General features: G+C 41.4%; 2 protein-coding genes across 7 annotated transcripts in view; one reads left to right on the top strand and one right to left on the bottom strand.

Moving 5' to 3' along the window:
* The window catches only part of LOC136447671 (uncharacterized), a 36,718-nt gene extending 28,769 nt beyond the window's left edge, over nucleotides 1-7,949 (top strand). The window contains exons 10-16 of the mRNA XM_066446712.1: nucleotides 169-279; nucleotides 846-968; nucleotides 1,175-1,297; nucleotides 2,355-2,498; nucleotides 3,661-3,892; nucleotides 5,421-5,626; nucleotides 7,640-7,949. Of these exons, the coding sequence (XP_066302809.1) occupies nucleotides 169-279; nucleotides 846-968; nucleotides 1,175-1,297; nucleotides 2,355-2,498; nucleotides 3,661-3,892; nucleotides 5,421-5,626; nucleotides 7,640-7,659 (959 nt within the window). The 3' untranslated portion in view covers nucleotides 7,660-7,949. The remainder of the gene's footprint in view (nucleotides 1-168; nucleotides 280-845; nucleotides 969-1,174; nucleotides 1,298-2,354; nucleotides 2,499-3,660; nucleotides 3,893-5,420; nucleotides 5,627-7,639) is intronic.
* A 2,091-nt stretch (nucleotides 7,950-10,040) lies between these two features.
* On the bottom strand, nucleotides 10,041-24,096 carry LOC136447395 (uncharacterized). 6 transcript variants are annotated; one of them, XM_066446288.1, is made up of 18 exons: nucleotides 23,977-24,096; nucleotides 22,043-22,372; nucleotides 21,305-21,601; nucleotides 20,566-20,865; nucleotides 19,212-19,475; nucleotides 18,857-18,972; nucleotides 18,325-18,490; nucleotides 17,788-17,936; nucleotides 17,097-17,241; nucleotides 16,483-16,602; nucleotides 15,392-15,469; nucleotides 14,561-14,736; nucleotides 14,042-14,151; nucleotides 13,472-13,568; nucleotides 13,130-13,231; nucleotides 12,437-12,573; nucleotides 11,421-11,800; nucleotides 10,041-11,298 (listed from the first exon to the last, which is right to left on the bottom strand). In XM_066446288.1, exons 1-17 carry the CDS (start codon nucleotides 24,092-24,094, stop codon nucleotides 11,647-11,649), a joined length of 2,859 nt encoding a protein of 952 aa, XP_066302385.1. In that variant the 5' UTR covers nucleotides 24,095-24,096; the 3' UTR covers nucleotides 10,041-11,298; nucleotides 11,421-11,646. The 6 variants fall into 6 exon arrangements, with proteins under 6 accessions (XP_066302385.1, XP_066302388.1, XP_066302386.1 ...); XM_066446291.1 differs by having other exon boundaries at nucleotides 13,130-13,201; XM_066446289.1 differs by having other exon boundaries at nucleotides 13,478-13,568.
* Nucleotides 24,097-25,057: the final 961 nt, after the last annotated feature.

Below are 25,057 nucleotides of genomic sequence, written 5' to 3'. Positions count from 1 at the left end.
TGTTACTGTAATCAACCACGTAAAATATGGGGAATCAGTTAATAAATGTTTTGAAAAACATGTATTTCTACAGATGAACTTTGTAAATTACTTCGCTCTCAGGCAGGATTCTCTATTTTATATAGATTATGAAAATCTGTTTTTTTTGTTGTTGCTTACTCTGTTTAGCGGCCAATGTTGGAAAAGCAGATCGTTTGCTCATCTCCATCGACGCCGATGGCGTGGTGTGCTCCTGTCCTGTTGGCTATACTTTTAATTCGGATGGCACTTCCTGCGTCGGTAATCAGTACTACAGTTTATATATCATCATCAGGCAATCTTTTAGAACATTTAAGATCTGTTAAAGGTCACCATTTTGAAACTTAACATTTGGAATTTACATCATCCATGAAATTTACAAGCTGTGGCCTAACCAATACGATATGGTGCTGCAGTTTGTAACAGTTTACAATCATGACTAGTTCAAAACGTGGTGAATCTTATTCTGAATTAAAACTTATGTTTGTTACTTCTGATCTAATGCTTTCATTACATCAACATCTGCAGTTCACGCTTCCATCGCTAGCGCTACTTAAAGTTATATTTTCAGATTTAGACTACACTGAACATCATTGTCAATGATGTTCAGTGTAGTTGGCAAAATGAATTGTATTCACTCCGATAAATCTACACGTCTTAAAACTCGTATCATAATACGTCAGAGCTAATTTGCAGTTTGTTCGTACATGCATGTGTAGTGCTAATGACATAGATACCAGTGCTACTGTTTGGAACTGTGTAACAATTTACCATACACTGTAACCGTTATAATTGTTGCTGAAGTTTTCTTGAATTGATTTGTACAGATATCGATGAATGTTCAGCCGGGACCGACAACTGCGGCTCCGATGCCACCTGTACCAACACAGTCGGAAGTTTTACCTGTGCCTGTAACTCTGGCTACACCGGCAACGGTGTCACGTGTGCTGGTAAGCACATATTCGTATTTTATTCATTAACTTTTGCTTAATGGTTGGAAGGAATTATGACTTAAAAGATAGTAGAAAAGATAACAGAGGTTTGTAATATCAAATGTGGTCCAAGAGAGATGATATTTTTGATCCGATTTGATTTAGACATTCTAAACTCATATCTCATCGTGTCGTGTCGAAGTTAATCTGTGTTCTTTTGGCAGATATTGATGAATGCACAGCTGGGACCCACAACTGCGGGTCCGATGCCACCTGTTCCAACACGGTCGGAGGTTTTACCTGTGCCTGCAACTCAGGCTACTCCGGAGACGGTATCACCTGTACTGGTAAGGACATATTCATTAACATTTGCTAGATGGTTGGGTCGAATTATGACTTGTATCCATTATTCCAAAGTTGCAGGTCTAGGGTCATCGTCATTTTATAAGACAAGACATGAATATGTAACTAAATTTTCTTCACAGATATTTACGGTGTTGATATGTAGGAATGCATAATGAAGGACATGCTAATGATGTGGTGGTTTATTTATTTATTTATCAATCTTTAGGGTGGTCCCTTCAGTTTACAAGGTAACTGATTTCCAAGGGAGCCCTACGTAACATGACAAATCATAACAAATCAGGATACAAAATAGACAACTTAACATAAACTTCATTAGTGGTCAATTACACAATCATATAACATGGACAGGAATGATCAAACATAGGAGTTATAAATCAAACAACTCAAATAATTCAAAACAATAATAACTCAAAATCGCAAAGGTCAAACAACGGAGGGTCAGAGGTCAGATGTCAAAGGTTAAGAGATTTGTATGTTTACCAGAGCCTGTTTAAATCTAGCGATTGATGAAGCTTGTTTGATACATGGATTTAGCTTGTTGTAAGTAGTAGCGGCCCTGTATGCAAATGTTCGCTGTCCAGATCTAGTAGTGTACTTAGGTATGTGTAGTGAATTAGCCTGCCTAGTACCATAGCTTCCGGGTCGTTTAAATTGTTTCCAAAAATGTGGATTGGTCAGACGGGACATTCAAGTTTAAAAGAAGCCATGCTATATTTGATTTCAATATACTGCTATCTGTAAACTGTAGCAAAACACCGCTGGGCAGGACATATAACAAGGCTACAGGACAACAGGTGGACGCTAAGAACAACAGAATGGACACCAAGAGACTGGAAGAGACCAAGAGGGCGCCCCAAAATAAGATGGAGTGGCAATCTAACTAAACACCTGGGCCCTACATGGCCAAGAACTGCTCGACAGAGGAAAACTTGGAGTCTGACAAGGGAGGGGTTCCTCCAAAGGAGTGATGATACCCTGGAATGATGATACTGCTATCAACATAAGGAAGTCTTTTCAATGTGTATTAATTTTTTACAGACATCAATGGTTGCGATTCCAACCCGTGTGATACCTCGAATATGGCTATCTGTGCAGACGTCCCAGCTCCCGGTACTGGAGCGACGTGTACCTGTCCAGCCGGATATTGGGGGGATGGACTTTCAAGCGGAACCGGATGTACAGGTATTCTTCTGTTTCATCATCATCATCTGTTGTGAGAGTACCAGTCCTCCCTGCCCTCCGTTACTCTCGGCAGTTCTTGTAAATTGCAGCCTGAATCCTCACAGAGCTGCTGTATGCTTTGAAACATCGATTCTTGGCGAATTTTTTCTTGTTATCAAACAAAAAAAATTCGCCAAAAATCGATATTTCAAAATATTCGCGTAGACACGCGTCATTCTTTAAGTATCACTATCATGTACATTCCAGCAAAATTATATTGATGAACATCCAAGCACAAGCCAAGGAGAGCGTTTCTTCTAAAAAACGGGCGTGGCCTTATAAATCTTGATGACGTAATCATGACATCATACTAATTTGCATAGATTATCACCTTGCTATAAGGTACTACCTGAAAAAAAATCAAGGTTGAGGAATGTTTATAAAGCTTAAGAAAGGGTTTTTTCAAAACCATCCCAAAATTCCTCAGCCACCCTTCAACAATACCTTAACCCTCAAACACCCGAACGGGGTCTGTTTTGACCCCAGGCGTGGAATTTGATGTGCCAGTTGAACATTTTGTATTGGAAAAAAATCCTTCTGTGACTTTGCCAGTGCAGTAAAAATCTACTATAACCTATCCTATTCTTTTTACAGAGATTGGCACAATATTGTTGACTGTATATAGTAAAGTCTGTGTTCGACTAGTCCATTTGGACCCCAGCAAAATGTGCAGTTTTCAAAACATGCATTTCAGACCTGTCCTCTGCAACTCCTAAACTACTTATTGTATGACCACCAAATTTTCAGAGGATGATGCACATGTAAATTGATACTGCCCAACAACTTTCGTATCATTATAACGTAATATGACGTCATTATGACGTAATTTATATGTTTTTATCCACCATCTTGGATTTTGACCGGTGACCTCATCTAATTAGCATAAATCATAAATATTATATCATGAAATTTACATTGGATTACATGATATCATAATGATGTAAGAAAGCAAGTGTGGTGTACCAAGAAAATCTTAAAACGTAATTGCTTGAACCGAAATTAGCAGATTTTGTAAAATATGCCTGTCAAGAACCCGTTGCCATGGCAAGACTTACTTTATCAATATAAAATTTTGGTTGATAAAATTGAGTCGCTGAAATCTTTCGTATTTATATCACCCCAGGGTGCGCTAGCCTGTACCCTGCCCTTGTTCCTGCCAGCAATTTTGGGGTCTACCAGGGCCAGTGTTTCTGGTCCTCGGACGCACGTCGCCACAAGCAGCGGGAGACCTACACGGCGGCCCTGAAAGTGTGCCAAGATAACGGCGGTACGCTCGTCATGCTCAAGGACCGCGCCACCCAAACATTCATCCTGAACCATCTGAAGGACAAGAGGGTGAGGGGCAGGAAAGAAAGGTAAACATTAAAGGCATCCGGAGCAATTCATGAGGCTTGAAACTTGAATAGAAAAACCCTCAAATTTCTAGACATTCCGACACATAGTAAGTTTCAATAACACCACACCGTTACATATCGACATTAAAGGAGCAAAGATACGATGTCGTTGTATGGTTAGAACTGATAGAAAATCCAAGCCCTATTAGACTGATCCTGGCTGTCCATCACAATTAGAGGTTCGACCAATGAGAGAGTGACTGCATGTCCGTCAAATATTTGCATTTCTATGTTTTAATTTTGCATTTCTACGTTTTGACGGAGGTGGGCAGGGCTATGGTATCGGTCTATTTTCAAGCCACATAAATGCTCTGGGTGCCTTTAAAAAACATACATACAGTACTAGCACACTACAATGTAACAATAACCATCTGCCAAAACAACTCTGAGCTTAGCGTGTCCAGCAGCCTAGAAGAAAGAGGTTCTACTGCTGTACAATACAAAGGTGCTAGGGGGCCCATAATCGAACTTGTGTTTCACTATACCAACAGTTCCTTACACATAAAAATCAACAACACTCCATCAATAGCATCTTGAGTTAGTTGTGTGAATACGCCCATCCTCATGGCAAAAAAGACTCTGGTTTATCGGTCAGAAATTACCCGTGGCAGCTAGTGCTGAATAGCTGCAGGCTTTACAATCACATAATACACAACAGATACATATTTGTTCCACACTTGCACTTTGAGGAAATGTCGCAAGGGTTTGGGAGGCTGCCATTAGGCGCCAGCAAGTGACCTCAATACGACCTTCCCCAACCGAACCTGGGTGGAGTGAGGAAAGTCGTGTAAAGTGCCTGTCCCAAGGACACAACATCGGGGCATAACGGCATCGTGATTTCGAACCCGGGACCTCTCGGTTCTGGGGGAAACACCCGACCGATTGCGCCACACGATGCCACGTAAAATGAGTGGTAGCGGTTGATAAATTTGAGGATGGTAGATTATCATTAGAAGTGTAACCAATACGGCGACTGACACAGAACTTTTGGCTATGTATGGCAGACATTTATAACACCACCTAAAATCCTTGAAATTCATTATTTTTCTTTGGTCCAATTTGGAGACGTTTTTTGGTAAGAAAGAACAGGTAGCGTCTAAGATTTCCCATTTTGGTCAAAATGTGTTCAATGTGGCATATGTTAGTTGTCGTGTTATGTGGATGGATACATTAAAAATCTGGGGTATGGTTTGTTTACTCCTGCCTGCTTTTTTCGGAGTTTGAGTTGAACAATCCTCTCTTTTGTTTGCATGTTTATCAAGTAGACTCTTGTGACTGTCTCGTACAGAAGGATTGAAATTTGGGTTAGTATTTCTATGAAGCCTTGTTTCCGTGTATTTCAATATGCTTTCCTATGGGGGTAACTCTGTGATAAGCCTGTAGCAAAGCTTAAATAACTTAACACACAATTATTCACCAACCTGATGAAGCTATTCATGGAAAAAAACTTATCCACTCATTTATTCATTTTGATTCATGGTTATTTTAGGAGGTTCTGGATGGGCCTGGACGACCTTAACGCGGAGAAGGTTTTCCTCTGGAACGACGGGACACCTCTGGGTGGGCACAACAGCTTCAAGTCCACCGCTCCGCACAAAGAGAGGGACTGTGTGACTCTCTGGAAGCCTCAAAAGCGGGTTCCTCGTTGGTACATCAAAGACTGCGACATGAGCTACCCGTACATCTGCCAGTTCGGTAAGCAAGACTCGATCTGTATCTGTATCTATAGAGCCGGTATAGGGGAAGGGACCAGCTAATCGAGTTGCGCAGTAGAGTGCACGGTGCATACCTATTACTATTTTGCTTACTTATTACCTTCGCCGAGAAGGTTATGCAGAGGGTAGCGTTTGTGTGTGTGTTTGGGTGTTTGTTTGTTTGTAACGTACAGCATAACTCGAGAAGGCTTGGATGGATTGTCTTGATATTTGGTAGGTGGGTAGGTCTTGATGAGACTAGGAAATGATTAGATTTTGGGTCCCCTAGCAGCTTGTTACGGTACTGCAGCGCAACTTCCTGTTCTGATATCTCGTGTTCTGGATATGCTATGAAACTGATTTTTGAGTGGTAGATAGCTCTATGGGCAGAGAGTAAGTGGTACGGGTTTGGGCCCCCTAGCGGCTTTTTTGGAACTGCAGGAGCAGGTTTTGGTTCAGACTTTGAAAGGGAATAACTCAAGAAGGGCTTGATGGATGGTCATGAATTTTGGTAAGTAGATAGCTTGAGTGATGATGTACATGATTAGATACTTATTATGTAAATCATTATCTAATTTGCATAATTAATGAGGAAAGTTTATACAGCCGCCAAATTCCATGGTAGGACTCTCAAACATGTGACATATGTAACTGAAGAAGAGAGAAATATTAATAAATATCAATTATGCAAATGAAGACCTCATTTGCATAATTAATGAGAAAATACTATAACTCAAGATGGGCTAAATGGATGTTAATGATTTTTGGTATGTAGATAGCTTACGTGATGCTTTGTCTGATTGGACGATAATTATGCAAATCAGATGCTAATTTCCATAATTAATGAGACAATTTTAAAAACCCGCTGTGTTCCATGATATGACTATTGAAATATGTGACATTTGTTACTGAGGAATTTTGATAGATAACAAATATGCAAATGTAGGCCTAATTTGCATAATTAATGAGAAACTACTATAGTTCCATACAGGTAAATGATGCCAATTTCATACTTGTGTCATTTGGAAGTTATGTGAATGTGAACATCGTTGACTCAAATTATGCTAATAAGGACCTCATTTGCATAATTCGTGTTAAATGATACTTTGTTAGCATAACCTTCTTTGTTAAACTCATACTTTTGTTTTTTGGGTCAAGAAGATCAACTGGTATGATTTATAATTGATGAGAAACACTCCTGATACGTCAGTCAAAAAGGTTAAAATCATTTGGCGAAGGTATGAGGTCGTGGAACTCTAGTTTTTGAAATAATTTTGTCTCCTGGGCAAATTTTGGTCAGAATGGTCCGGTTATCTGCTAGGGAGGACAGAAGAATGTGTATTTTAACAATCTGGCCAAAATAGGTGATCTTTGGCATGTTTTGATCTCGGATTGACCTCTGAACCCTTCTCTTCTGGTTGGACTGATATTTTAGGATGGGGGGGGGGATCCTGGTCTCATCTGAAACTTTTGGCTTTACCTCGTTAAAATGCAGGAGTTTACCTCCTGCTTTTCTTACCGAAAGCAACCTGACAAATCCAGCTTTGCAGGGGTGGTAAAGATTTGAGGTTTGAAATGTAGATACATGTGTTTTAAAGTGATTGTTTTTGATGGCTTGACCATGTGTTGCATAGGAAAGTCTATTTGCAGGTCCCTCCCCTACAACCGCCATTTGGCGTATCACACCAGCTAACAACACCATCAGCCAACAACAACACACCAGATATACCCACCTGCAAGCTTTGCAGGAAAACGACTTGATTGACAATGAAGATATGACATCAACTTCCCATATAAGAAGATTTATAACGTTTTGCGTCGTTTTGTTTTCACACAGAAATCATTCCATAAGTAGTTCAGTTAAATAGTATAAGACTATCTAATTTACGGTGAGAGGTCAATGTCAGTATGTTAAGAGTAAGAATCTCCTAAATTCTTGGCATTTCTGGAGTTTTACGGACATTCAGTGTTGACTGTTGTTCCATTTTCTTATTACCGTCTCTACCTTTTACAGGTGGCGGCGGTTACAAGTAAGACAGCGACGCACTGTGACGTCAGCCTCACAACATTGCTATGACGTCAGAGCATCCGTCTTTCCTTGTCCTTTGTTTTGCCGACAACTACCCGCATACGAAATATCCCTATATCCATCTACAGATTCTAGAGTAACGCTGTTCAAACGCACAAACACATGTACGCACACAAATACACACACACTGAGAAAGAGAGACGCGCGCGCGCGCACACACACACACACACACACACACACACACACACACACACACACACACACACTGAGAAAGAGAGACGCACACACACACACACAAACACACACACACACACTCACTCACACACACACAAACACACACACACACACACTTCAAGAGAGATATGCGCACACACAGAAACACACATAGACAAACACATACATATAAACAAACACGCACACACAATTCATCACAAAACAGACATTTTGTCTAGGATGATTATAATCATAACTGTATGACATCTATCGCAATAACATCATTATGGTAAACGAAAAACAGATAACTAATGTAACTCCTGAAGGGCTCTATAGAAGCTACATACTAAAACTTTACCAATACATTTATAGGTCTTGCGGTGGTTACATCTGTATGAAGATGTCCCGACGTTACCTTAACCCTAAAGCTTATTATAACATAAGAGGGAAAGTTTTCTTTATTCGGTGTTCTTATATTCATTAAATAAGTAGTGACCCTCATATCATAGGCCATATTCCGGACAACGGAACTATGGGTAACGCAGGGGGCAAGTGACAACGCGTATGGGGCGCATGCGTACTGAGTCCGGTCTGGTCTATGTTGTCATGGCAATAGCTGGCTCGGCCTCTGCGTTACCCAGAGTTCTCTGTTTTCCCCCAGCATGCAAATAGATTAGGAATATTACCGATTGACCAACGGATGATGATGACGATTGTATTCTGCTGCATAATCTGTGTGTATGGTGAAATTAGACTTAAGACGTTTTCATGTCTTGCTAATCATAATCTTTTAGAAATGACATCTATAATAATACCGTACTACTATAAACTTTGTAACTAGCAGAAATAAGGTGCAATCATCACACAACAACACCAGCTAGCGCAGTTATTGTCTAACACCAAGAAATCGTAACATGGTGACTGAGTTATTTTTGTTAATGATATATTGAATAATACCATACTACTTTTAAACGTTCCATCTTAACTAGCAGAAATAAAACAACAGTTCCTTAATGTCTCTATAATTGCCATGAAAATAATGTATTGACTAACTCTTAACGATTGTAACGTGGTGACTGGATCATATATTGACTAACACCCCAAAAAAAATGAAAAATAAAATTGGTGAAGGGAATTTCTTTGTGTTTATTTTGTGCGCACCAACCTCACAGATGCAGTCAAACATGAACATTTACCCTCAGTCTAAAACGTCCCAAAATCATTAGGACCTTCTGTCGCACTATTGCAATTTCTTTGTTCTCGGCCGCTTCATTTTTTCTTTGTTTAGAAAATAAGCAAAATGAAAATATGTACGATTTAGGATATGAATCAAGCCTAAAATGCTCCTATTTTGGAAAAGAAAGAACGTATGAAACTTTCTTTTAGATTTTATTTACATGTACCACGATAAGCATTTTCTCACAAGTACGCAGTACTCTGCTGTTGTCTCTGAATTCTACGGCTTCATGAACTTGAATTTGTAAGGACTGCATTCTCATAAGTTAAATGAAAATAAACCCCTAATCTAATCATCGAGAGAGCGGAAAATTGCCCTTACTGCCATTGGGGGTTTCCGATTCTAACTCATTTTCCATAGTTTGACAAACTCAAACTACACACATGCTACTAAGGGAGTCTCAAAACTTGTCACTGGAAATTGCGAGCAGTATATACGGCTAATGAACGGCCTATGTTTTTAAACATTCCACAAACCTAGTGTACGTGTGTGTTACTATATGGGTGGGGTTGTGTAGCGCAACGGCAGAGCGTTCGGCTCAGAACAAAGTTAAGTGGTCCCGGGTTCGAATCCTGCCATGCCACCGATCTTGTGCCCTTGGAAAAGGCACTTTACACGGCTTTCCTCCTTCCACCCAGGTGTAAATTGGTACCTGACTTCGGTTGGGGAAGGTCGTATTGAGGTCACCTGGTGGCGCTGAATGGCAGCCGCCCAGACCCTTGCGACAGTGCCAAAAAATGCAAGTGTGGTTAAAATATGTATATTTTGCGTATTATGTGAAACCTGTAAACCCTGCATCAATTCAGCACTAGAAAGGCTGTCATTGTGGATAATTTCTAACCAATAAAAAACATTATTATTATAGCTAGCAACTTATCGAGGAAGTCTGTAAAAGCATTAGTAACAACGGAAGAAGACTGACAACGAAAAGGAACATGACATTGATAACATATATTTTATTTAATCACGGCACAGAGCAATGTACAAGGCAGCTGCGAAACACTGCTAACATTTCCTTGCATCTTAAGGAATGCTATACATTCGTTTAGTACAGTACTAGTATTCCTTTTAAATTTCACGGCTTGCATTATTTACAGTAATCAACCAATATCAACATATATATTTCTTATATGAACATGGATATCATTGTGTGCCGAAAACAAGCATTTACAAAAACAAATCTTTAAAAAAAGATTTGCAGGTACATAATTTAATGAATCATAAGATGATCTGAAAATGATACATAAAACTCTTCATAAATCTTTTATAATTATATACAGTTCTTATGGCAAATAAAGTTGGCAATATAACTATTCAAACTGTTCCTCTCAAAGGAATATTACAATAAAAAATAAGCAGCATTTTCTGTGACAGTAAGCAACAAACACAATTGAAGCCAACTGCAACACAGTTGAAAAGTGCACGATGCTGTTATTTTCTTTCTTTTCTATCCGTATATATACACATAGTTGATCATTTGCCTGATGACCTGCATCTAGTATATGCACGAGCACTGACTTTTTCTAATGATTCACATGTAAATAAATGCTGCTATTCCAGAGTAGTTTTGAACCACCCTCTTTGCTACAGACCAGTTTTGAACATTGTTTCCTTGCCATAGAGCAGTTTTGAACTGCTTTCTTTGCTATAGACCAGTTTAGAACTGCTTTTCATGCTAAGGCCATGTTGATTTGATTATATGGATGACATCCGCGCGCGCATCAATTTTTGTCCGTTAAAAAAAAACGTTGTTGACCCTACGGTAATTCATACAAAGCAGCTGCAAAATTAGAAAATATATGCCGTAAATTGCCAAAAATATCTTTTGTAGAATGGATACTAGTATTGTTGAATGCTAAGGTCAATTTCAAAGTAAAAGAAGATATGAAAGAACAAAAATGAATAATTTATCATTTTGTTTACCATACTTCTGTGCGTTTAGTCATTCAACCTTCCTGGCCACGTAGATTTTATAATGAATGCAACTTTCTTTTTTGGCATCCTTTTTTTCTATTCGCACGCTCGCATCAGTTTTGAGGTTCCCAGAGGATGTCATCTGTCTGTGTACCTGAACATCCGGATTTTGCTCCATATATGATCGAATGGACATGGCCTAAGCTAGGCTGTGTACCTGAATATCCGGATTTCGCTCCATATATGATCAAATGGACATGGCCTAAGCTAGGCTGTGTACCTGAACATCCGAATTTTCCTCCATATGATCATATCGACATGGCCTGAGCTAGGCTGTGTACCTAAACATCCGGATTTTCCTCCATATGATCAAATCGACATGGTCTAAGCTGGGCTGTGTACCTGAACATCCGGATTTTTATCCATATGATCAAATCGACATGGCCTAAGCTGGGCTGTGTACCTGAACATCCGGATTTTTATCCATATGATCAAATCGACATGGCCTAAGCTAGGCTGTGTACCTGAACATCCGGATTTTTATCCATATGATCAAATCGACATGGCCTAAGCTAGGCTGTATACCTGAACATCTGGATTTTCCTCCATATGATCAAATCGACATGGCCTAAGCTAGGCTGTGTACCTGAACGTCTGTATTTTCGAAGTCGGACCGGTGTTTGAAAGAGGTGTGGATCTGTTCGACCTTTCTCAGAACATCCTTGAAGTTCGGTCGTTCTAACGGATTCGTCAGCCAACATTGTTTCATTACACTGTTGTACCTGTGTAAAAAAAAAAAAAAAAACTGCATTGAAGAGAAGCGCAAAATGTCAGCGACAAGGTGCCTATGTATACGTAGCCTAGCCATTTAACGAATACAGCGTAATTCTCTTTGTATACTAAGCGATTTTCCGAATATTGTCAAAATCTATCAATTGCACTTTCATCGCAAGTGGTAATGCTTCATCTCTAATCGGGGGCATGACAGATCATATGAACTACAGCCACTAGGTGCACATTTGAGTAATGAAGCTGTTGTAGTGCACTTCAATTTCACGTCCCTTCCAATAGACAAATATAGTGCCAACTAAGATGCCCTTCCCCGGAATCAAACTGAGGTCTCACTTCCGATAGACAAATACAGTGCCAACCAAGATGCCCTTCTCCGGATTCGAACCAGGGTCTCAAAGTCACCAACTTGAGGCTGCTACCAGTTGAGCTACAGGGACATCCCTAGTACCGATGTGCCAAAATAAGTTGAATATCTGTAGCCAAAACCATGAGTTTGAGGAGGCTAATGGCTACAGTTTTGGACCATGGCCCGGGTAGATTTGCTTGGAAGCTAGATAGCTACGGTTTGGGCCCATGGATATTCTGTTGCCGCCGATAGATCTGTTTGGAGATTGGATAATACTTACAGCATGATGGGGCATCTGTTAGGCCGCTCCATACGGTACCCCTCCCGCAGCTGATGTACGATGGACACCCCGGGTATACCGGGGTACGGCGTCTGTCCAGCGGCGAAAATCTCCCAAAGGACGATCCCATACGACCACTGCAGAGAGGTGGAAAGTGTTGTTGTTTTTTACGCCTATTGCAATGTTATTCGAGGACGTGATAATCTAATCTTTAACCAACCAATTGATGCCATCCTAAAGTGCTTATGATGACACCAGAATACAACTGATCTTTATTATATCCAACACTTATGATAGTATTATTCAATAAACACACACGTACGCATTTGCAACAACTATACACCTCTCTTTATGAGTTGATTGTTTGTATGTGACGTCACAAAACAACACCGGCAAAGCGACTTGATTAAACGTTACTTTTGAATAGCCGACATAAAGCATCAAATTGCTGCATCATAATTACATAAATCCGTAAATATTGCCCTTATATACTTGTCAATACATATAATCTAAAACAAATCTTTATGCAATCCTATGATGATTAAGCAAAACGTGCGATCTATGGCTTTTAAAAATTTTCCTTTCACTGGCTTTCCAACGCCGCTTGTTGTCTAAGAATTATCGATAAGATATAGGTTGGTGTTGTGATTAGTTGATGTGAGAAATACAAACCGTAGTCAACGAGAAACTTACTATGTCCGTTTTGGTATCAAAGATGTAGGTAGCGTGGCTTTCCGGCGCCATCCACTTGTACGGTAACTTTACCTGGGGAGGGGGGCAAGGGTGTTGTCCGGTCTTCAAATTTTATCCAAGCAGCACAAACAAACAAAAACACAAACAAACAAAAACAAACAAACAAAAGGTGGACAGGGGAGAGAGAGGAAGCAAAATTAATGTTACAAAGGCATTAATTTCTTCAGTGGTAAAATTCTGCTTTACTGAAAGACAGCGTTATAAAACGAGAATGACGGATAGGTAAAATCCTTTAGCCAGCGGTTTAGTTGTCAAAGTTTTTATCACGCAATGAAAACGTACATGTACCTCCCAGCTCTGTATTCTGTAGTATCCCTTTTCATGGACGTCTCTGCAAAGGCCAAAGTCGGCAACTTTCACCCGCAAGTTTTCGTCCAACCTATGTGCAAAAATACAGACTTGATATTAACAGGAAGAAGCATTTTTCGATTCTTACGTGGCTGTCGACCTACAAGTAAATAATCTACCACATGTAACTGTGATGACCCATGCTTTGCAAATATAGGATACTACATACACGTAAAGAAAGTGTTAGAAAGTCCACCAAAGACAAATACATAGTCTCATGCCATACTAGAGTTGTCCAATTAAGTTATTTATCAAGACATTCATCATGGTTAAGAAGACGAAAATACATAGACCTGGTTTATTTTTCATTCACAAGAATGAAAATAAGTACTATCTTTAACATTCAAAATGTCAGGCCTCGTCTTGGGGCTCTTGTCACATGACTGAAGCCAACTACCACATGACAAGAGGCAGTTGTACACAGGCTTAAATATAAGGTAGTGGCGACCCTTTGATGGATTCGAACTCAAGACCATCTGGTCGAGAAGCAGACGTGATACTTACATGCAGTTTCTCGCTGCCAGATCCCGATGTACGATGTCGTTATCAGACAGATACGCCATACCGCGAGCGATGTCAAGGCACAGACGAAGATTCTCCAACAGGGGCAACGTCTGTTAATGAACAAAGAAGGGTTACACAGACAGAGAGGAGGTGACTTTCCAGTGCATTAGACAGCCGAACATACTAACCTTAACTAGATTTATCAAATGACATATGACAGTATCCGAAGCGTACACATAGCTGGCATACAAGTCTTAAGTATAGACTAAGTTAGACGTATACATTACTGCAAAGGAGCACGTTTCCAACAGTAAAATGCTTTCGATTGCTGTAAGAGTCTAGATAAAACCAATGCTTATGCTACTCTGAGCTTTCTGAATTGTCATTTACAGTAGGACAATAAGTGAACATTTTGAAATATTCTACAAATGAGGTTGAATATGAATATAATTGGTCCTTTTAGCACATTTAGAACCAAAGTTTTGCAATTTTATCCTTTTTGAGCAAATATATATTTACTTGTTTCTTGATGAGATACTTCCGTAGATCTCCGTGCTTCATGTAGGGCAGGACGATCATGGCCTGGTTGCCATGGACACAGATGCCAGTCAGCTCCAGGACGTTGTCATGGTTAAACTTGATCATGCGCAGTCCTTCCTGGAGGAGGGACACCATCTCGTTTGGCGCGGCGGTGTCTTTGAGAACAAAGCGAAAAAAAAAGATAATTCACCAGGTTGTATCATTTCAGCCAATAGGCACCCATGTGAGTAATGAGGCTGTTGTAACGCACTTGAGGCACCTCCCCGAACACGGGACCCCCATTTTTCGTCTTTTCCGAAAGACGGTGCAGCTCCGACAAGGATACCCTTCCCGGGATTATAGGATTTGAAACCAGCTTGTTTATTTTACGGGGGTATCTATACAAAAGTTTTGGTTTTTTTTTTAGACGGGGGACGCCATAAACTTACTGCAACCTTTGATCCACTGCAGGCCCAGTCACGTGCTCTATTTGCATAAAGTGACGTCATAGAAGCGATGGATTGCTCATGCCTTGACTTGTAGCCTGTTCCGTCGAAAGTTTGGATAAATCCAATTTTTCCATTCTCACAACAGATCAAAAGTCCATAAAGTGAATGATATATTTAGACGCCGTATGCTTGCAAATTTTAGGTGTCAAGACAAAAAGCGGTTATACACATGCTTGTTGGTGCAGACATCGTTACAGATACAGATGCATGTTCAAGCGTCCTTCTATACGACGATTGATTGCGCTAAGTTGGGGGGGCATACGGTCACCATATATATCTGAAACATTAGAAATATAATGATGAACAAGCCTAACGAACTTACCATACAAGGTCTTCGCGGCACATTCCACCCATTTTTTGCCCTTTCTGTAGACGCCATGACGGACTTCCCCGAAGTTTCCTACGCGTGAAGCAAGATAAAAAGGGCCACTGTTAGAGATAGACTCCATCAAACTAGTATATACTAGCTCTGAATGCTTTCGCAAACCATCAGCTCGGATTGTTACTCTGTGCCACAAAAGGTTATGATGAAACATCATCATCATCATCATCATCATCGTTCATCCGGATTTACTCCGGTGGGATACAGTCAATAAAGTTCTTCCAGTACAATTTGTCCTTCATGGCGGAAAATAACTCAGAACCTGAGAGTCCAGTGTTTCTTTCGATCAATGTCATTAAAGTTGTGTGAGGTCTTCCAACCCTGCGTTTTCCCTCAGGTAGCCACAGCATTAGTCGCCCATAAGGCTCGTCACTGTGAACAACATGTCCCGCCAATGCGAGCCGGCGGCGTCGCACAACTGACGAAATGGGTGGCAGAGAACCATAGAGTTGCTTATTTGTTAGATGGCTTCTCCAAGATACATTGTACACCATCCTTAGCATTCTTGTGTATGTACCGTCTAGTTTCTTACTCTGGGCTGCACTCATGGCCCATGACTAAGAGCTGTAAAGTAGGTTGGTCTCGGTACAAGCTTTAAACACTTTAGTTTTTGTCTGCTTTCTATTAGGAGCTTTCCATATCTTTTGTAGAGAATGGAGAGAACTCCAAGCTTGACCAATCATGCGCTCCATGTCTCTCCCTGAATCAGTATAGCCCCCTAAATACTTGAAGTCAGCTACACGCTCGATTTCAGAGCCGTCAGATGTAGTTAGGCGCTCGGAAGATGTAGGGTTCAAATGCATATATTTCGTTTTGGATGGGTTTAGATATAAGCCGATGGCCTGACATGCCACTTCTACTTTGTAACCCATCAAAAATATCACAGTGCTTCTATAACTTTTGAATGATTACTTTTGAACAAACAAACAAACAAACAAACAAAACAAGCAAATAAATATAAATATATTTTCAAACATTTTTTTTAAAAACAGCCAACCAAAGAAACAAAGATAAAGTCTGAAAAGGCTTACCGTTTCCTAAAGGTTCGAGCAGGGTGATTTTGTCCTTGTAAATTAGAACGTGGTGAATTTTAGACTGTTCCTCGACGTTGAATCTTTGGAGAAGCCTACTGGGTTCCTCGTACCCACCGACTGTATAAGGAAAAGGAAAGAGCGACCGGTGATTGGTTAGGCGATTGGTCGAGATGGGTTAGCTGACGGTTTTAAGATGGCCGCCGCATGACGTCAAAAACCAACATGGCGGTGCCCATGACCCAGGGGTAAAACAAAACATGTAAAACGAATAGTGATAACGGACTATAAAGACAAGCTAGTTTGTTACGCTGAACCGGGAGGGCGGCAGGTATCGACCTTCGGGGACCTTTGACCTACTCCTGACGTCACACATCCCAAGGTTCGATCGATGCGCATCGGGAAAGTGTGTCAAAATTCCTTATGAATGCCAATAGATACGGCCGACACCTATGGGTGAGTCATCTTTTTTAGGACTGGATAAAGGTAGAAATCGTTTTGGGTAAAGAAATCCATGTGAAATGATGAGATGTCTTTTTCGTTTCACGATCATCGCAGACAAGTTATACAGTTGGATAAATCGTTACCAAACGCACAGTGAATGCGTCACTCACTCGTTGTTATGGTGACGGTGATGCCGGCGCTCTTGACGTCACCACGTTTGCTGATGACGGTGACGTTGTACGACGTTCCCTGTTCCAAACCACTGAACTCGGCCTGAAGGGGGTCAGACGCACTGATCCTTCTTTTCACGATGATCTGTAAAATTTAAAAACCGTTCATAACATTGTTATACCATGGGCATCTTATATCTCTTTATGCTTGCACGACTTAAGTCTATTGTGAGCTTGTTCAAAAGAGTCACTAACTCTCGATCGGTGGCCTTATTGTCATAAGGGTTTAAGTGGTCTTGCTCACGGTGTGTGTTTCTGTGGGTGCATGTGTCTGCGTGTGGCTGTCTGTATGTATCTGTGTCTGTTTGTGTGTGCCTGTGCATGTCTGTGTGTGTCTATGTGTGTGTGTGTTTGTGTGAGCGCGCGAGTGAGTGTGTGTGTGTGTGTGTGTGTGTGTGTGTGTGTGTGTGTGTGTGTGTGTGTGTGTGTGTGTGTGTGTGTGTGTGTCCGCCATCTTGAGTTCTGTTTATTCGGTTTCCATCAAACTACGGTTACTGAACTTACGGTATAATAGTCACCCTTTTGCGTTTCTAATTGATGTTGTGATATAGAATCGGCATACTTTTAGAGGATTGTGTACAAGTCACTGTTAAGACGACGTCTGCAGAATAGAAAACACTTGATGCTGTACCTTTGGCTCGGGAGTGGTTAGTTCCAAAGTGACGAGGTACTTGTCTACGTCACCAAAGTGCTGGGGGTTCTTGTACGCAGGGCGGAAGGTGATACCAAACGACGTCTCTGTGGTGGTTGCTATGGTTACGCACTTGGCATCCGGTAGGACTGTGGAAACAAAATGTCGCCAAATGCTGGCTTATGCTTCGGTCACAATTGAAAAAATGAGCCCCACCGGGTAGTTTACGTAGTTTGAATTTTCGGGCGTGACCCCTAAGTGGTCCCGTGGGACAGCCTTCCTCGCCCGGGGTATTTTTGGACACAGCCAGGCCCCGAGTTGACTTTAACTCGGACTTAGATTCAACCTGGGGCCCTGTAACAAATAGACGCTGTAAGCTAACCGTGCGAACACCAAGCCTTGAGGTACTCCCCTCGTACCCGAGTTGTGGCTTTGGGGCCCGGCTGGGTACACCCCCTACGGGCACCGGTACAAATGTGACAGAGCATTATGAGATTCTTCTATTGGTACACTCTATTACAGGTGAAGGTCTGTTACCTTTTCCGTCCAAAAGATCTGCAAGGTGCGTTTGGTCCGAGTGTCGCAAGGCGTCGCTGAGCACACTGGACGCCTGGTCGCCCTTCAGCACGCAGAGGATTTCCAGCAGCCTTTCCACCACACAGGGGGCAGCCCGCACTCCGGCCGTCTCATCCACGGACAGGCTCTGGAATGAAGGACAGTAGGACTGAATGAGTGATTAAGTGAAGAGATGTGAATGAATGAATGAATGAAGGAAGGAAGAAAGGAACGAGTGGATAAATGAATGAATAAATTGATTTAACTAATTAATGCAAATGAATGTGAATGAATGAATGAATTGTGAATGAATGAACAGGAGGGTGGATGGATGGATGGATAAATGAAACCATGAATGACTCAATGAATGAACGAATCAATCAATACATCAATTTACAAAAAACTGCAATAGGAACAAAACGAAAAATACGCGTGATCGATGAGCACAGGAAGTAAAATCTAGACAACAACTTTCCAAGTCCAAAGAAAGAATGTCAAAGCTGACGTCACTCACCCGTTTTTCCCGCAGAAACACCAGGACCGGATCGACATCCATTCTCACCAAACAATCCCAGAATTCCTGCAGAACTGGATCCGCCATTTTGTCCAGCTCGGTCGCGTTGGAAACGCCTGGAAAAAAAGAGTCATTCGCTGTCAAGACAAAGAAGCAAGTACAGCCATAAACTTGAATTCGAGATAAAACATGTGCTATTGTAAAGGAAAAGCGCGAATTTTATTGACAGGTATTAGCAAATTCACAGATTTAAGTGCGCATACGCCGTGCATTGTGGTCTGAGCAGAAGGTCAAAGTTTAACCTTCACAATGCGCATGCGCATTTGGAAGAGGAATCTTCCGTTTGTGCACTTACGTAGCACGTTCATGTCTGGACACAGGTATTCCAGTCTCTCTCTGTGGATCAGAGCATTGGACGACGACGAAACGTTGTCAGGTTTGCACCCATTGTTAGATCGTCGTCGCCGCCAGCAGAAGGCGCGAGAAACGACAAGAACAATGAGGCAAAACGCTGGTACTGTACATGCAGTTGCGATGATAACTGTTTGGCTGGCTCTCTCACTTCTGATGTCGTTGGAAGTTGGTCGTATCGTCGGTTTAGCTGTGGTGCGAAATGGCTCTGTTTAGAGTGAATAAAGGTATGCTTAATTAAATCAAGTATAGCTCTCAATTGTAAGATATCCAGAGGATCTTATGTCGTCAAACTCGACAACCATTTCCTGTGCATTAGAATCCTCTCATACCGATTAAAAAACGATAAGGTATAGCTATCAGAAACGAGGCCTGGAAATTACTTATATCAACCTTTAGACCAAGCGTGGCCATGTATGCATTTAGCCCTCTATGCATGAATATGCAATAAAGATACATTAATATAAACACAATCGTTTCAGTTTTACAAAAACCAACTGTCGTGTGTCATTAGTACCAAGGAGGTTTTGCTAGTACTTATAACTGTTTTATCAGAATTGTTTTAAAATTAAAACATCTTATCTGTCCAAGGATTGTCAATGCTGCTTTGATATTCATGGCGACGACTCATGTGCTGATTATCAATATGGTGTGAAAACGAAAATGCCGGAAAGCAAATGATGTATAATGCTAAAACTGATACTAAAGCCACCACACAGGACACCATCAACCGAAGTGCTCTCTCGGTTGAGCTGGAAAGACATTAAAGCAACACACCAGTACTACAATGCCGTACAAATCTACAAAGCCCTAAACAACAAACTGCCATCCTACATGCGCCAGATGTTTGTGTACTGCAGAGACCAAAGTACACGGATAACCAGACAAAGCACAAGCAGTCAGCTTGTCGTCCCCAAACCCAAGCGAGAGATCTTCAGAAGATCGGTAGCCTACTGCGGACCAAATGTCTGGAACAGCCTACCGCCAGACACACGTACGGCTCCGAATCTGACTTCCTTTGAGAATCTCTTAAAAGTACGGAAATCAACAAAACGAACGGACACGGACCATGAACCCAAGCTTTCGCCCTACTTTATGTTTTATGTTGTAGCAATTGTATATTGTTGTACCATAAATATGTAATGATATATGTTGATAGAGTTATTAGGACTCAAATGAATGTGTGTCTCTGTTATATTGTATCTGACCCTTACCTCTTCCCTCATGACCTCAATGAAAAGCGGCCTGTGTGCCGATTTGAGCTTATCATGAATAAACAAAGGTTCAAACAAACAAACCTGCGACATTCACGGCAACCTCTACAGACTGGGTCGGTGGAACACCGTTGTCCGCGACGCAGCTGTAGCTGCCCGAGTCTCTTAACTGTACGTTGCGGATGGTGAGAAGTCCCAAGTTTTCATCCACGGTTGCCGAGTTGGGCAGATCAGACGTGTCGCGCGCCCTCAGTCCATTTTTTGCCCACCGAAACTTTGGTGCTGGCATCGCATCTTCACAGCTACATCGGATCGTGACGTCATCACCCACGGTGATGTTGGCTTGTGGAGAAACTATCCGAGCAGTTGTCCTCGTTGGAGGGTCTGAAAAATTTGATTTTCCAGTATGTAAGAACTGCAGCGACTAAAATTACATTTAGAAAGGATAAAATCATAGGTACGCAAGAGACTGAAGTTTCCGTTTCCATGAAAAGGAATATCAGCTTCTTTTCCTGTAGATGTAACATTAACATTGCGCCGTACTCAAGATGATATTGTACCGTTCTGAAAAAAACAACCTTGCACCGTTCAAGACAACATTGCACATGATTCGGACAAAAAGATTGCAGCATTCCCAAGCAAAAATCGCATCGTTCTCAAGAACACATTGCACCGTTCTCAAGAACACATTGCACCGTTCTCAAGAACACATTGCACCGTTGCCCAATACATCAAGAAGAAAGCATAGCACCGTTCTCAAAAGAAAATTGCACCGTTTTCAAAAGAAAGATGCACCTCCCAAAGACAAACTGCAAATTCTTACAGTGAACTATGATGCTGATCCTGTTGTCTCCGTCTGGTTCGATGGTGTTACTTGCATGACACCGATAAGTTCCTGTGTCCCTTTTCTGCACGCGCCTTATGGTCAGTACGCCGGTCGTTTGGTCGACTTCTGAGGTGGTCGGAAGGTGGCTTTGGCCGTTTGTCCAGGAGAACCTTGAAGCAGGGTTGGATCGTGTAGTGCAAAGTAACGCCAAATCATCCCCTTGCTTCGCCACTGCTCTCCCGTCATCCAGTTGAAGAGAGGGAGGCACAATTATCGCCGTATCCATTGGTGCATCTAATGATAATTTTAAAAAGAGACAATGCCACTTGATCAATCGTACTCCAGCATCTAGTTGATGTAGGGCGATGAAGATGATGATCATATACAAGTAAGTAGTCGCTAGACTCCCTTTCGTCGAGCACCTAGAACTATCACGTCTGCGTATTCATTTACAGTGAATCGAATAAAGAACCGCATAAGTATATATTATGCGTGGTAACTTCTTTATTTGCTAATAATTTGAATGGTTTGAACTAATGTCTTTAACTGCAGCGTCAATTCATGAATTGTTTGTTTTTCATTCTAGATATGGGATTTACTATAATTATGAAACCTAGTTTTACGCTATAATTATGAAACCTAGTCCATTTTGATAAGTAGTGGGTCCAGCGTACATATAATTCTCAGGCGTATGACTATCAGGAATGGGAATATATATGGTTAACAAATACTTACATTTGACATCAAGGTTTGCTCGGTCGACTATCTCCGTTCTGTCTGAAAACAATACCGATACCTCGTAGATCCCCGCGTCACTCTCGCCAATGTTGAACAGTCTAAATCCTGCCTGTCCTACTCTTTCAACCCGACCTTCGTATGGCTCTCTAACGAGCAATCTCTCCGTTAACTTCATAATTTGTAAAAATTGCCCATTATGGACTTTAAACCACGTCATAAGGTCAATTTCAAGTGTCGGGTTTTCAGAAGTGAATGCCCAGTTGAAGACAACATCCTCCCCCTTGATGAAGGACAGGTTGCCGGGCATTTGTGTGAAACTCGGCGAACCTACAGAAACAAACAAAAAACAACACATTTTTGTCAATGTATTTGGAAAGAAAATGTAAAAATATGAGAGAAATTGAAAAACATGGGGTTATTCTAAATACAAATTCAAGGGATCTTTTTTTAAAAATCACTGTGCTTGTTTTGTTTATTGCATTCTCGACTCGTGACTGGAAGATCTCGATATAAGCAAGCAAGTAAGCATTGCAATCAAATTTGAGTGTACATTTGTACCTGTAATCCTTCCTTTAATGTTTTAATCTTTGCATGTTTTTTTTGCAATAAAACGTTTATTTTCACCAACAAGACAATATAGCGCAGTAAACAAATCAAGGTTGGACTAATCTTCTTATTTCTAGGACTTCTAGTAAATATCAGACGACAGTATATTGTAAGTGAAACAGATGTAAAGTAAAATAATATACTAGTACAAGTATGTTATATGGAGTATACGTATGGAGTCATACAAATTTGGAAGATTGCCAAGCGCTGTGAAAGGTATTAGTATATCAGGCTCGTTCCAACATGTCCAATAAAGTTGTACACATGGGCTTTGTATATATAAGGGTCATTTTAATGACAATGATTTACAGTCCAGGTATTGAACAGTTTACATAACATAAACTCCCGCTCTGGGGTTCATTTCAGGGCCGTAGCTCATCAGAGACATTATACTGTAAATGCAGAAATGTTCGCGGTGGTTTTATGTTCGCGGTTTTCGCGGTGACCGCTTTACCGCGAACCTAAAAACCACCGCGTACATTTTTCTCCAATACTGTAGCAGTATGTGACTACAGCACTGCCTCGAAATAAAAAAACACACGAACTTAAATGCATTTACAGTAGTAATGGCCGCTAGGGAGTGATTCTATTACAATTGCTTCCGGTGCTGGAACGTCAGATATTATTCACATTTGGTCGACGAAAAATATGTTGGGGCGAAAGTCAAGCTGAAACACTAATAGAGGCATAGAGATGCTTTGGGCAACCCTGGCATTTACATGCCGAACCAATAGATAAATAGATAAATAGAGATGTTCTAAACTTAGGTTATTCTACCAGATCAAATTGCCTCTCAAAATGCAGGAAATAGCGTTTCAGCAGGTCAATATTTTTCTCCGACGGAACATACTACGGTACCGCCGTAGGACTGTCGCGCCGCCGGCAAAACATATTTCGGGACGGCGTCGCCCCAAAAGCTCCAGGCATAAGCCTTCGCAAAGTTTGGGTTATGGCAGTTTCAACATTTTAGTCTAGGCCTAAGTCTCTGAAATTACATAAATGTTTCAAACAGGGAAGAAGTGACACTGTTTCTCAATACAAAAGGACAGCAACATATCGTTAACAGTTACTGTTAAGTAGGTTGACCCCCTTTGGTTGACGCACACACACACACACACACACACACACACACACACACACACACACACACACACACACACACACACACACACACTCTTTGTGGTAACGTTACGAGCAATCTACTTAAAGAGGCATGGTCAACAAATTGAAATGCTTTAGACGATCGGAAGTGTTGTCCATGACCTAGATATATCCAGAACGTCCATTACAGTACCTGTATAGAGAGAGCTTGTCGCATATGTTACCTGATACTTCCTGAACGAAACACGCCAAGACGGTTAGCACTGCAACTATGGAGAGGCGGAAATGTCCTCCGAAACGGCGTGAACACTTCCAATACTCTGTTCTCACATTGTAGGTCATAGCGACAGATTCACCACACTTGTATGCAAAGTTTAAGGCCAACATACTAGTACGGCCTTTACTTCTGGCAACAGCACGCATTCTGAGAAGGCCCTCCTTTGTCCACTCGGAACTGTAACCCTAGGAGATCTATTGACTTTTGCCAGGCCGCGTGACCGCTGAGTAAATATCACGAGTAATGAAATACACAACTACTGTACCGCAGCGATCTTTCACTTTCACGGTGAAAACAATGACATCTGTCGAATTGATTGACATAACTGAGTTAGCGTTGAATGCCATACCAGACACTTTAGGAATTCTTTTCGCGTCCGCCAAGTCAATTGAAGTAAGAAATCTCACGCATTCTTATCTCAGCCTATATAAATGCAGTACAACACAATTCCACAATTCAATACAGACATAAGGGAAGGGGTTTTCGCTATGTTCCTTTTTTTCGTTCCTATTCGCGAAGCATATACACAGCAAGGCACACACTGTGACACGCACACATAAACGTAACACACTAGTCTCTACCAGACTAGCCTGGAAGCCATACCATCGGGGGCTCCCCGGTATCTCTACGGTGCTGGGACTGATGCCCGCCCGCCCAGGCAGTTTAACCCGCTCGGGGTGGGTAACGTTTACGGCCTTGGATTAATTAGCTCGCGGCGAAACTCTCTATAGTAGACAGGCTGCGAAACTCTATATCGCAGCTAAGTAGACAGGCGGACAGAAACGCAATATAGCAGACCGGTAAAACACCCCTAAGCCGATTACAGCCAGACCGACTACGCCGGCTATAGGGAGAATGAAAATTGCCATGAGACTTTGACCACCACAGGTTTTCATTTGCAGGCGCAGTTGGGGGAAATGTAAATTTACCGAGTTCTACGATTCGTATCCCCCCCCCTAGGAAGGCCTGGTGGAGGCTGCATACACATACACATGCACATGCACATGCACATGCACATGCACATGCAC

Source organism: Branchiostoma lanceolatum, chromosome 13 (assembly GCF_035083965.1).
Source record: "Branchiostoma lanceolatum isolate klBraLanc5 chromosome 13, klBraLanc5.hap2, whole genome shotgun sequence".
NCBI lineage: Eukaryota > Metazoa > Chordata > Leptocardii > Amphioxiformes > Branchiostomatidae > Branchiostoma > Branchiostoma lanceolatum.
Note: the sequence above shows the minus strand (reverse complement) of the source record. Positions and strands in the feature narration are given on the sequence as shown.

Coding starts and splice junctions, on each gene's coding strand:
- LOC136447395 (XM_066446288.1), bottom strand. CDS start 24,094: ATGACCTACAATGTGAGAACAGAGTATTGGAAGTGTTCACGCCGTTTC. Junction 19,476..20,565: donor GGTTGCCGTGAATGTCGCAG/GTTTGTTTGTTT, acceptor CACTCTAAACAG/AGCCATTTCGCACCACAGCT. Junction 14,737..15,391: donor TGCCGCGAAGACCTTGTATG/GTAAGTTCGTTA, acceptor TTGTTCTCAAAG/ACACCGCCGCGCCAAACGAG.